The sequence below is a fragment of the Macaca nemestrina genome, chromosome 4 (assembly GCF_043159975.1).
Source record: "Macaca nemestrina isolate mMacNem1 chromosome 4, mMacNem.hap1, whole genome shotgun sequence".
NCBI lineage: Eukaryota > Metazoa > Chordata > Mammalia > Primates > Cercopithecidae > Macaca > Macaca nemestrina.
This window is the reverse complement of record NC_092128.1, coordinates 26,924,556-26,937,941: the sequence shown is the minus strand read 5'-3', so window position 1 is coordinate 26,937,941 and position 13,386 is coordinate 26,924,556. Positions and strand designations below refer to the sequence as shown.

Here is a 13,386-nt window from a genome sequence, read left to right as displayed (position 1 = left end):
CCACAGCCCCAGTACATGTACCAGGCCTCCCTGGATGTCATCGGATAGCATGGGGTTGACAAGAGGATTAGAGATGAGTCAGGACCACACAATTGGGCCCTCAAGGAATAGGCTCTATAGCTTGCACCCAGCTCCGGTTTTGCCTGTAGTGGGTGTGGCAATGGCTAGGGTTGGAAGAATGAAAGAGTAAAGGTATAAAACCCCGGGAACCCCAAAAGTAGTTGCTCCTCCATGCCTGTACCCCAAGAAGTAAAAATGCCCTTACGTCTTCTCCCCCATCCCACTATCCGAGTATTCAAGGGTGTCACAGGCTGTGGGTTATCAGTGTATGGGCAGGGAATCGCCTCAGTACTTGGGAAGACCCACACGTTCGTGTGGGTAACCTCCATGAACCCCATCAGCCTTGCACTCACATTGATGTGCTCCTTCCCTCCATGCTTGGCACGGATCTGGGGGTTCTGTATGAGGTCCAGGTGGGTCCCCCATACGGCGATGGGTGTGTTTCCACTGAGCAGGAAGAAAGAAGGAGGCGTGTAAATCATAAGTTCAGGAAGAGCAATGGCACTCTACAATGACGACTGACTGAGCTACAACAATAAGGACAGTGACAACCAGGCAGCAGGGTAATGTTCCTGGGGACAAGGATGACAAGCTGACTGCATAGTAATGACGACGAGCATCTCGGCAGCCAAGGGGAGGACGATAATGACCAGATGTCTGTGGCCATCCTTTGCTGAGTCTGTTGGGAGCATGGACCCCTGTGGAGGCCCAGTCAACAGCACAGCCCCCTTAGCTCTCCAAGACCTTTTGGTTTGTGCCAGCTGCTTCTCTGCAACCCCTTGGTGTCTCTTCCTCCATCCTTCCCTTGGTCCTTGCTAATCTTGGGATTTTTTAGACATTAGCTTTGGCCTCATGAAAGCCTCGCTCCAGATTGTCCCCACCACATCCTCCAGGCGCTGAGCACAGTCTGTTCCCCCAGGGCAATCATTTTACAAGTTTCCACGTTGGAGGCTTTGATCAGGCTGAGATCTGGGAAAGGCAGAGGGTCCATGAATGCAAATGTGAATGCAAGTGAGAAACGCTCTGGGACTCGGGTCTCCTGCACCCTGGGGTGGCACAGGACCGCTGACAGGGAGGACACAGGACTGCTGACAGGGAGGGCTTAGGAGCTTCATCTTGTGTCGCTTTTCAAAAGAAACCTGGACATCAGTGCCCATCCTTAGGGCAGCTGAGAAGTGGGCATAAAGTGGTGGGCAGTACTGTAGTGGACTGTGTCCTCCGGGGGGCTACTCAAAGAAAAATGAGAAATAGCCTGATCCCCAATCAAAGGAGCATCTTCGAGAAGAATCCTGCTATCTAAAACAGGCTTTAGCAAGTTAATTAGCTATAAGTTGATGAGTAAAGAATCCTTGACACACACACACCCACATTCATTTCCACCCATCTATCCATCTGCCTGTCTTCATATTGCCAGTTGCTTCCCCCTCTCTCCTTGCTCACATGCGTACACACACACACGTGTGTGCACACACAGAGGAAGATTCCTGTGAAACTCAGAGAGGCCCTGCACATGCGACAGTGCTGTAGATGACCTTCTGGTGTCTAGCCATCTTCCCAATCACCAATTCAACACACATTTATCAAACGCCCACCATCACTGTTCACAAGTAACCCAGGCGGCTCGTAAGAGCAGAGCCTCACCCCATCCTCAGACTTGATTAACTTAAAGAAAAGCCCTGGAGCTGGCTGGCAGACCCAGAACATGTCTGTCTCCATCCTCCCTCCTAGTGGGAGCATGATGCAGGAACGGCAGCTGAGTGCCAGGAAGGGTGACACCTCTATTTCTATGAGGATGACACAAAGAAGAACTGAATTATACGAGGCTGTGAATTTCGCAGAGTTGCAAAGTTTGTTGACTAAGTCACAAAGGGCTGCATCAACTTCCTGGGGCCAAATCCTGGTATGGCTTTCTACAGACGACCTTCCCCTCTGTGCCTTCTGGTCTTCATCTGCCTTAAGGTCATGGCTAAAGCTCAGAAGGTTTGGGCCTTATAAAGTAACTGCTGAGGACGGCCAAATCTCATCTCAGCAGGCAAAGGCTGTCTTTCCTTTGGGCTTAAGGCAGGGGGTGGCAAGCTCTTTCTGTAAAGGACCAGATAGTAAATATTGTAGGCTTTACAGGCCATATGGTCCCTGTCGCAGTTACTCAACTCTGCTGTTATAGTGAGAAAGCAGCTATAGACAATACATGTACGAATGAGCATGGCTGTGCGCCAATAAAACTTTATTTACAAAAGCAGGTGGCTAGCCAGATTCAGCCCACAGACTGGAGTTTGCCGATCCCTGGATTATAAAAAGATTGTTCCCTGGACTGGACACATCCCTGCTCTCTGCCTCAGCCCGGGGAGACCACTTCTACATGTACTTCCTGCTCACTCCCCCAGCCCCACGCCCCTGAGAACTGAAGCAGACAGTGAGAGGCCTGGACCCAGGAGGGGGCAGGGGGAGGGGGCGGAGCTAGGCACTGCCCTGTGCATGTGCATCTCACTTCAGTCTCTCAGCTGCCTATGCGAGAGTGGACAGATGAGGGACTCTGGCCCCAGGGAGGTGAGATAACTGTTAAGGTCACCTGGCTGGTAAGCAGTGGAGCTGGGCTGAGACCCTTCCCACGCTGCCCCTGTTACAGTGATTTCCCAGTGATCTCTGTGAGCCTTGCGTAGGGTGCCCTCTGTAGCATCTTTTCATTCCCATGTGCTATCCAGGGTCTGGAAAGGCAGACTTATGCCATGTGCCTACCCCTTCACCCCTGATGGGAGACATACTACTCCAGGGACCCTAGAGATCCTGGGATTTCAAAATCCCCGGATGAATCGCTGAATAGGCAGAGGCCCAGGAAGAATACCAATTTGCCCAAGGTAAATGAAGGTCCCCAAGTCCCTGCCCCAGGGCCTTTCTGTACCAACATTCCAATGCCTGGTCCCCTCCCTCTGAGACAGGTGTTCAGTGCATCTGGCTGGGCACTGGGAAAAAGCAGGGAACAAGACCTAAACTCTACCCTTGAGGAGGTTACAGCAGAGGGGAGGAGAAATGTAAGCAGGCAGCCAGGAGCAGAGAGGATGGGTATCTGGATGGGGCCTCCAGGCTCAGGACACAGCTTCCCCCACGTAAGCTGACTACAAGGAGTAGTCAGGCCTGATCTAACTCCTTCTTCCACACCCCTCAGCCTGAAGGTGGGACCAGGATTAGCACCTATGTCTACCAGAAGTGAGAAGAGTAGCCTGGCACCCCCGGCAGTCACTGCAGCATGGGGACATGGCCTCTAACACAGTTCCTGTCCCAGAACTGGGGAAGGTGGGTTCTTGCTGTTATAGGAGCTTAGCCTCCAGGCCGGGTTTGGCACAGAGGTGCTCTCAGTGGAAGGAGGGAACCACAGTAGGAAGGTCTGATTTGGGGGTACTTGGAACCAATTCCAGTTTATCAGTTCCCCAAGTAGAACTGGGCCCCCAGAACTCTCCTTGGCTCTCGAGAGTCAGGGAAGGGAAACAGAGGTCCAGGAGCATTAAGGTCTACTTGGGCCAGCTCCTACCTGACGATGCTCCATTCTGGTTCAATCCGCACGATGGTGGGGTCTTCCACATACTGAAAGACCAGGTCCTGGTGGATCTTGGCTCTGTCCACCTGCACCGACACCTTCATCTCTAGCACCTCATCGGAGGATGTGGTGTTGCAGACAATGTAGGATGGAGATCGCCTGGAGGGCAGGAAGACAGAGCATTGGGTGCCTAGTGTTGAGGAGGACAGAGGTCCTGAGTTAGGGCCCTCCCACACTGCTCCCTGCATGTCAGGATGCTCAGAGGCCATGGGTGGGTGCTCTCAGATAGAAAGCTGGAGACCCAGTGACAAAGACTCTCTCCTCGGCCAAACTTTAGACAGGTTCCTCTGAGCCCTCTTTTCAACCGGGCCTCATCCCTGGGTCTGTCTTTGGCCTGTCTAGCCTCGATTTTTTAGCAAGAATCTGGCTAAGTCTGTTTGGGAGAATCCTCCCGTACTTGATATCTGATCACCCTGGCCTGCCTTCAGCAAGAATCATGTTAAGTTGGTTTAGCAGGAGTCCACCTACCTTGATGTTTCCTCTTAGTGATTTTTCATTCACTGAGCCCCTTATTCTGCTCATTGGCTACAAACCCCCTGCTATCTTTGTAGTATTTGGAGTTGAGCTCCATCTGTTTCCCCTGTTGCAGTAGTCTTGACATCAATTGCAATCGTCCTAAGTCTTTCTTGCCATTTTAACAAGTGTCAGAATAATTGTTTCTTTAACACTACTGATGCCAGGCCTGGCCGGGTCTGACTTGGGAATTGTCATAACCCTCAGCATAGCCTTCTCAGGGAAAATCCTCTCTCTAGAGAATCTTAGGCCAGCTGAAGGAGCATCTCCAGCCACATTGCCTAGTGTCCTTCACAGAATGTACCTCCTGCCTTGCTCCTATCCCCTAGGCTCCAGCTCACGGCAGGTGTGCCCTTCTGGGACTCCACAGTGGGACCAGGGGAGGCAAGGTCACCTGGCCTTGTAGGCTCAACCTCAGCCACTGGGTTGCTGTGCCTATCATCTCTGAGAAGGTCCAGCTGGCTCTGCAGCTCCCAGAGTGCATCTGGCCCTGGTGAATGGGCTTTAGTTGTAGATTTCAAATTGCATTCTGGGGTATCCTAGGGTTCTGCAGAGTGGGTGCTATGGGGTCACCAGGGCTAACTGATGGGCCATGAAGCATATGGGGCCCATCCAGGGAAGGGAGGGCAGACAGGTCTCCATACTGAGCCCAAATTCTCTCCCAAAGAGCATGTCCACTTTGTTAGGCAGGAGGAGTACTTCTAAGCCATAAGGTGATTGAAATCACCTTTGCAAAAAGTATGGCAGTGAGGAAAGTCTGACATAGAAAAATTATCACGGTGCATGTCTGACCTAACGGACCCTATCTTGCTTTTCACCTCCAAGCTACCCTTGTCCATTCCTGGGCACAGACCAAGCTAACTATAGGAGGAATTTAGTTTATAGTTTAACTTTGTAACAAAGATGATAACAGCCTTTTCCTTAAACAAACCCCCTCTTTGCCTGGGGACCAGAGAGCCCACCTTTGAAAAACTAATAAATTAGCCACAAGATCAAAAATGATGACTCAGGAGGCACATAAGCAACCAGAGGCCACAAGATTCCAGATGTTCCCAATCGCCTCTATGGATAACATCACTATTGTAAAACTTCAGATCACTGTTGGAGGTACTTTTCAGATCCTGAATTCTGATTGACAAGCTGGTACCACCCAGACCAGTAATGTGGCTCAACTAGTTCTGCCATCCCACCCAGGAACTGAAGACAGCAAGAAAATCCTGGTTCAACTTTATACAATTTCATCTCCAACCCAACCAATCAGCATTCCCCACTCCCTAACCCCCTGCCTGCCAAATTATCTTTTAAAAAATCCTAGTCTCCAAATTTCCAGGGAGGCTGATTTGAATCATACAACTCCTGTCTCCCATTTAGCTGGCTCTGTATCAATTAAATTCTTTCTCTATTGCAATAATGCTGTCTCAGGAAATTGGCTCTATCTGTGCAGCTGGCAAGAAGAAACTGTCAGGTGGTTACACCCTCCCAACTCTCTGCAATAAAAACGAAACTACCCTGAAGTGATCTACCTGTCTAACCTTTCCCCCTCTGGTGCTGCAGAAAGGGGCCCTCTGAGTTACCTGTGGAAGAGACAGGGCTGCTTCCCGAACATCACCACCACGTTGCTTCCGGCATTCAGGTTGGTGCCTGTGATGGTCACTTGGGTCCCCCCGGACATGGGCCCCCGGCTGGGCTTCAGATCTGAGAGAGTCAGTGTCTGTGTAGAAAGGATGTGGCCTGAGACACAACTGGGAAGGGGTGGAGGAGGCTTCTGGGCAGGCATGAGGCAGCACCCCACTGCCCCAAGCTGCTTTCTGGAATCTTTGGTAATAGCGGTCTCCCAGAGGACTGGGACAGTTTTCTTAAGCTTGTATGGATAGGTAATGCTCCAGACCCTGAGAGTTTGCATACCTACCTTAGTACTAGTAATACTAATAGTTGCCATGTACTTATTTTTTAAGTGTCAGATTATATGTCTTCATAATTATACATGTATGTGTATATAGGGATATATACACATACATATATAATTTATATCTTATAATATGTATATGTATACACATTATATGTATATCCCTATACACATACATATATAATTTAATCACCAATCAATTCTATAAAGTAGGCATTATTATTTTACAGAAGAGATTTAGAGATGTTAACTTAGTTTTCTAAGGTCACAGAGCTAAAAAATGGCATAACTGAGATCTGACCCCAGAGCTCCAGTTCTCAACCCATTTCCAACCTACAGCTCTGTTCTTGGGTGGTAAACTGTCTCTCCCACAGGTCTCTACAAAGAGCTGCCCAAAGCACCCAGTGGCAGAGCAATGGGAAGTGAGAGCCCCAGGGAAACTCAGAGAGAGAAGCAGAAAACAGTCAGTTGCTTTCAAGGGCTGCCCCCAGCCCTCTGCCAGAATGGGACCAGTGAAGAGTCCGGGTTGGGGGCAGGGCAGAAAAAAGCTCTTGACAGCTGGGGATTTGGAGTTGCAGTTTGTTCTTTCATTAGCATTTTAATGGAAAAACTTTCCTCAGTCCCAGGTGAGAAGTCTGTATCTGCATTTAAATGAAGATTTCTCTCCCTTCCCCAGCTACCTCCTCCTTAAAGAATTCAGCACCAAAAGTCAACCCTCTCAGTTCCTCAGAGCAGGCTGACAACCTCCCCTTGGAGATGCTTTGATAGGGAAGCTCTGGAGCTTCCCTATCACCTGGCACACGCGCCTCCAGGTCCAGGATCAGGGCACGCAGGTGGGGAGACACACAGACCACAGTTCCTGACCTGCCTCACCAGGTCCCAGCACCCTGTCTCTGGATCCCAGGTCTAGCATCCCTGTAACATGGGCCAAGCCAAGGAATAGCTTATCATTTTGGCTCAACTGGAGGCCAGGAAGAGGGTGGGGTGAGGCTGCAGAAAGAGCCCTCCTTTCTCAGCTCTGCCTGGATCTCGCTGTATGACTCTGGACAAGACATTTCACCTCTCTCGTCAACAAAATCAGGGGGCTGAGCCAAAAAGTGGTGATCTCCAAGGCTCCTGGCAGTTTTCTTGTTCTGTAACTTGCAGTACCTCTTCAAATGGTACTTGTGCCCCACCTTAAAGGAACCCCACCAACCTTCCCAGAGAGGAAAGGAGAGAGAGAGAGAGAGAGAGAGAGAGATTGATTGATTGATTGATTGATTGTACACACAGGCTTCAATGCAGAGATGGTCCTAGAGAGAGAGAGTTGAACTCAGGGAAGTTAAAATAGATGGGGATTTGTGCTCCCTGGCAGCCTATGGGTGAGGGTTCTTAGAAGGGGTAGAAGTCAGTAATTCCTGCAGGTGTTGCTGGGGCACTATCAAGGGGCTCACTGGTGGGGACAGGATGTTATGGATACATGTTTTAGAGTTGTGAGAAGCTATTAATTATTCAAGCCATGCTTCATAAATATTTCACGGTGAGTTTGCATGGTAAATCAAATTCTGCATTATTTGCCACCTCCTTCACTTGGAATGGAGGTGGAGGGAAGGGGGAAAGCATTCCCTGCATGGAGACCTTTAGGAACAGCTAGTGACAGCCCAGAGTGCTAATCTGGGGCCCCTTGGCCTTGGCATTTGGTTTTTGGTGAATAAACCCACACATTGGAGTCTGGCCTGATTGTCAGAGAGGACAAGTCTTCCCTCTAGCCTTGGTACTAAAAAGGGTCTCTCCAACATGCCCCAGGTCCTGGGAAAAGAGCTTCCTGGCTGTCTCAGAACTCCAGGGGAGCTAGAGGCTTCTGTGTAGGGCCCAAAGAGTGCACCTGTAAGCTTCCTGGTAGACGAGAAGGTCATGAGGGCTCGGAGACTCTGGAAAGTGTGATAGACAGGGTTCTGTCCCTTCTCAACCCCTGCGGAGGCTCATGGGGACCTCTGTCCCTCACTCCCACCTGGAATCCCTAGAAACTCTGTGCGAGGAATGGGGGTGGGCCTCAATGACACAACCCTTAAATGCAAGGGGCCAGAGAAAGAGACTAAGGTCCCTAGCACTATTTCTCCTCCCTAAAAGTCTTCCCAAGTGAACATGTGGCACCAGAGCCATTCCTCAAAGATGTCCCTTAAGTAGAAAAGTGACACAAATCTTTGAGCTGCAGGGACCCACCAGACAAATGCATACTTGCCTGTGGCAACCTCTGTCATCTGTCCTGACCTGCCTCTGCTTCAGCCTCTCCTCCTCACCACCCACCCTCTTCCCTCTCCCTCCTGTTCCCATCTTTTGGTGTACTACTTTGTCAGACCTTATGCTGGGAACAGCCTCCCACCATTTCAGATCCACATGGAAAATTATATTCTATTTGTATTATACAAATCCCATCTTTCCCTCCAGCTTCTTCTAGGAAACCTCCCTTAATGCCCTAAATTCAATCACACCCCTCTACAGGGTAGGAACAATCACACAGGCAAGACTGGACCCTTCCTGAGGGCAGATGGGACTTTCCAATGTGTAGCACACAGGCTTATTATAAGAATAAAAGCAGAGAGCTGAGTGCATTGGCACACAGGAGTCACACAGGAAACGCCCTTTCTCCTAGGTCAGGGGGCCTCAGCCCAGCTTGCATCTCAGAATTACCCAGGATCCATAGCATTGGGTTTAATTAGTCCTGGCAGGAGGCAGGGAGAGGTCCAGGGCATTTTGTTTAATGCCCGTCCCGCCCCAGGAGACTCTCCTGTGTTGGGAGGTTTAGCGCTGCCTATGCACTGTGGGGCTCCCAAAGAAAGGAGGGTCCTGGGCTGATCTTTGATGGAGCCTCAGCGGTGGGGGCCTGGCTGGAAATGCAGAGCAAAGGCAGAGAGTCTTAAAGGAAGCATCAGCTTAATGAGGCGGAGGTGACTCTCGCCCTGTCGACTGTGTCCTCCAGGGTCCCTGCCAAGGAACCCAGCTCTGGGCAGGTGGCTGGCCAAGGCAAGTGGCTCCCAAGACAGATTGGTTTGATAAGAGGAGCAGGGCGCAAAGAGGACCCCCTGAGTGGTGTGATGCAGGCAGATGTCTGGAGTCCCAGGAAGTGGGGTGGGGCGCAGGGCCTGTGGGTATCCACAGCTCAGGACTGTGCATTCACAGACCGAGGACAGGGTCCCAAGCACAGCTTTGACGAATAAGGGGGATACGGCTCATGCAACCAGGAGAAGGAGACAGAGAAGGTAAGGTGGCAAGCAATGCAAAGGCTGGCAAAATAGGATTGAATGGGGAAGCAGACAGAGGAGCCCGGACAATGTCTTACAGGGAGGGGAGCCTTGGCTCTTCTTGAGGTGGAAGCTGATATGATGGTAGATGGATTACAACAGAGAAAAGCAAGGGAAGGATTTAAGGAGGCTATTGTTATGGCAAAGAGAATGGGAAAAGGAAGACTCCAGGACATAGTGATGGATTGATGTCAGGAATGAAGGCATGCTGAGCCACAGTCCAGCAGGATTGCAGGCCTAGGGGATGGACCACTGATGGGAATGGGCAAGAGAGGAGGATGCACTGTTTATGGGAGCTGACAGCCTGGGTAGGCCACGTGGAGATATGGCTGGATAGCCAGGTGGTGGTGGCGTTGATTGAGCCACAGGAGTGAGGGGCCTGACTGGGGATGCAGGGCAGAGGCAGCTAAGGTTCAAAAGAAGCCATCAGCTTAATAAGTTGGAGGTGGCTCTAGCCCTGTCCACTTTATCATTCAGGATCACTGCCAAGAACCTCAGGATGGAAAGCTGCTCTGGGCAGTGGCTGGCCAAGGAAGTCCAGTGTTTGCTTTGGCCATGCAGCAGTTTCCTCCCATTTTACTTTGGCTGCCAGGAATTTTCAAAGCCAGATTTCTTGCCCAATTTTAGCAAATACCTGGTGAATGTCATCCCTCCTCTCTCCATCTCTCTCTCTCTCCCTCCCTCTCTGTCTCTATGTCTATATCATATACTATATATATATATACACACACACACATGCATACTTTATATACAAATATATATGTACATTTCTCATTAGTTGTCTTAATGTCTACTGGGTTCCCCTTGGAAATTCCGTCATATGCTTTCAGAAGAAGGTGGTGGGTACAAATCCTAAACAAATAAGGAAAATGACTCTTCCATGAACCCCATTATATGCGCATGTTATACTCATTTTATGAATTCCCATGTGCATTCAGTGACAGCCAACTGCATCCAGGGGGTGTTTGGCCCTTGGAGAGCAGAGGTGGAGCAGATGCAGCTGCAGTCCCAGTCACGGTGCCGCACTACACTCAAGTTTCTCTAAGATTTGGCCCTGACCACGTTCAAGTCTGTGTCAAGTACTGGAGCTCAGTTGCTTTCACCTCCCCTTCTAGACTGTGGGCCTCCTGAGGGAGGTGCTGTGTTGGAACTTATTCCTCATCCTAACCCCCACAGCCAGAACCATCAAGTCATAAAATCCAACTCAATTAAACAAGCACTCATTACATAATCTAGTGAGAGGCATTGTGTAAGGCGATCAATGGCTGTCAGTTGAAGAAGAAAGGAGGAGGAGGAAGGAAGATGAGATAAGGAGGGAGGAAGGAAGGATGGAAGCAAAGAAAGGAGGAAGAAAGGAAGGGAGGGAGAAAGGGATCAAGGAAGGAAGGAAGGAAGGGAGAGAGGAAGGAAGGAGAGAGAGAGGGAGGCAATGGGGGGGAAAGGAGGAAAGAGGGAGAGAGAGAGGAAGGAGAATGAATGCCAAATTCCCCATGACATATTTCAGGGCATTTGATGGCCAGGCATAAAATCCATCACTTCAGGCTTCCAGCTTCCAAAAGCAGCTCAGAATCATGAGGAAATTATACCACTACAGCTGTCATTAATCTGAGAGGTTTAGTTTTTAAAATGATGGGTGTGTGCGGCAGGGAGTGTGTTCATGTCTCCACCATCTCCATAATCACAAGGCTGAGAGATTCCAAAAGCCTCTGTCCCATAGAACTACTTGTCAGCCAGCCTTTGATGAGAGGTTCCAGGCAGGAAGGAATTTAAGGACTGGGGAGAGATCCTCAGAGAGGCCATGGAATGGGGAAGGGGGTGCTAGGGTGAGAGAGGTGAGGGCAATGGTGTGGGTAGGGGGCAATGGTGTGGTTAGAGGGAAATGCATTGGGGATGCAGGTGAGTGGTGGGCAGGGGTTAATGAGGTCATCAAATAGGGATAATGGTGGGTGGGTGCTATGGTTTGAATGCATCTTCCAAAGTCATGTCTTGAAAGCTTAAACCCCAATTAAACAGTGTTGAGATGTTGGACTTTTAAGAGGTGATTAGTTCACAAGGGCTCTGCCCTCATGAATGGATTAATGTTACTATCACAGGAACATGCTTATTATCAAAGAGGGAGTTTGTTATGAAAGGGAGTTCTACCCTCTCCGCTCATGCTCTCTTGCATGTAGTCTCCTGACTTTTCACTTTCTGCCACGAGGTGACGCAGCAAGAAGGCACTTGCCAGATGCAGCCCCTAGATCTTGGACTTCTCAGCCTCCAGAACAAGCAATCAAATAAATGACTCGTCTCTATCAATTACCCAGTCTCAGACATTCTTCTATAGCAGCAGTAAACAGATTAAGACATTGGGGTGAGGGAGAAGTGTGAGGGCGATAGGATGGTACAATGGGCCATGAGTGTGCAGGAACGGGTCAGAAAATGGAAGCAATGGTGGCAACCACAGAAATAATAAAACAAATGATACTAGAAGTCATAAATACATTGATGTAATTTTCCACAAGATCATGGGGTTGATACTATTACTATCCTCATTTTATAAATGAAGAAACTGAGGAAAAAACAAAGTGTTGAGCAATTTGCCCACATTCACCCAGTTAGTAAGTGGAAGAGCCAGGGATCAAATCCCAGGAGTTGCCTTGTGATGTCCAAGCTCTTGCCTACCTACTGTGTCACACTGCCATGTACCCATCTGGGGACTCTGGGCCCTGAGAGCTAAAGCAACTTACCTGAAACCATACAGCCAGGCACAGCAAAGTCTGGATTTGAATCCAGGTCTTCCAGACTTCAAAGGCTGTGCTCTCACTCACTATCAGACAGGATTCTCATGAACTGAAGGAGGTTGCAGGGCAGGCCCTTGCCCTGGGTTTGCCCACAGAGCTCTAGAGGGGCCCAGCAATCATGGTAATGAGCTCTGTGGCCTTTACCCAGCCAGATCACTGCTGGTCAAGACTCACCATGAAGTAATAGAGCTGCGAGGACCGGGCCATGAATTCAGGCCGACACACAGCCACGCAGATCTCCACGAAGCCTGCGTGCTGGCTGGGCTTGGCCTCCCCCATCTCACACACGATTCTGCGGGGAGGATAGGAGAAATTCCACGGGTCACAGGACTTCCAGCCAAGACCCTGCACCCCACAGCATCTACCCAGGTCCCTTTCTCCACAGTAGGATCTCAGGGATGGCCAGGTAGGGGAGGAAGGAGAAGATATCCTAATTCCTCCTAGCAGGGTCTTCTCCTTAATTGTCAGGCAGTGAGGAAACTTGACCTATGGGATCTCCTTTGAGCGAGCCTAGAAGAGGGTCCCTTTGTTATGACTCTAGATGTTCAGTCTCTAATTCATGATTATCTACTCAGTTGTCAACTAGACTGGCGGATATGTTCTAGTCAAAACCCTTGGGGAATAGGACTGGCAGAGTCCAGAGAGGCAAAGTAACTTACCCAAGGGCTGCAGCAAGTCAAACCAGAACTTGGAGCGACCTAAGGTTTTCTGGTCCCCACCTGGGAGCTTGGGGCTGCTTCAGTGAAGTGCTTTTGCTTCCTAGCCAGCCCCAGCTTCCAGGCCAGGTGAGGGGATAATTGAGTGAGTGTGTATGTGTGTGTGTATGTGTGTGTGAACTTTTTCCTTTCTAAAAATTTTTATTGCTTTGATTACAAAATTTGTTTATACCTTTTTAAAAATAATCCAACAGTCAAACAGTACAGAGTATGGCAGTAAAAAGTGAGTGCCTCATTCTTCTTAAAACTTAAAACTATATATATACTTAAAACTTAAGTGTGTGTGTGTATATATATATCTTTGCAGACATAATATATAAATATATTATGTGTACATATATCTATGTATATATGTATATGTATTCTTCATTTTACAAATGAAGAAACTGGGGCAAAGTTAGGCAACTTGCCCAATATATATCTTTACATACACATACACACATATACATACACACATATGTATATTTATATTTGTATTTCATATGCAGGCACACATAAGCATAAATGTGTTTTTACATATATATACAATTATACT

General features: G+C 49.1%; 1 protein-coding gene across 4 annotated transcripts in view; it reads right to left on the bottom strand.

Moving 5' to 3' along the window:
* Window positions 1-13,386, bottom strand: part of LOC105471365 (plexin A4) — a 451,592-nt gene that overhangs the window by 54,522 nt on the left and 383,684 nt on the right. For all 4 annotated transcript variants that reach the window (XM_011723816.3, XM_071094493.1, XM_011723817.3 and 1 more), the window contains 4 exons: window positions 12,310-12,427; window positions 5,740-5,876; window positions 3,587-3,751; window positions 414-507 (listed from right to left, as the gene is read on the bottom strand). In XM_011723816.3, the coding sequence (XP_011722118.1) occupies window positions 414-507; window positions 3,587-3,751; window positions 5,740-5,876; window positions 12,310-12,427 (514 nt within the window). The remainder of the gene's footprint in view (window positions 1-413; window positions 508-3,586; window positions 3,752-5,739; window positions 5,877-12,309; window positions 12,428-13,386) is intronic.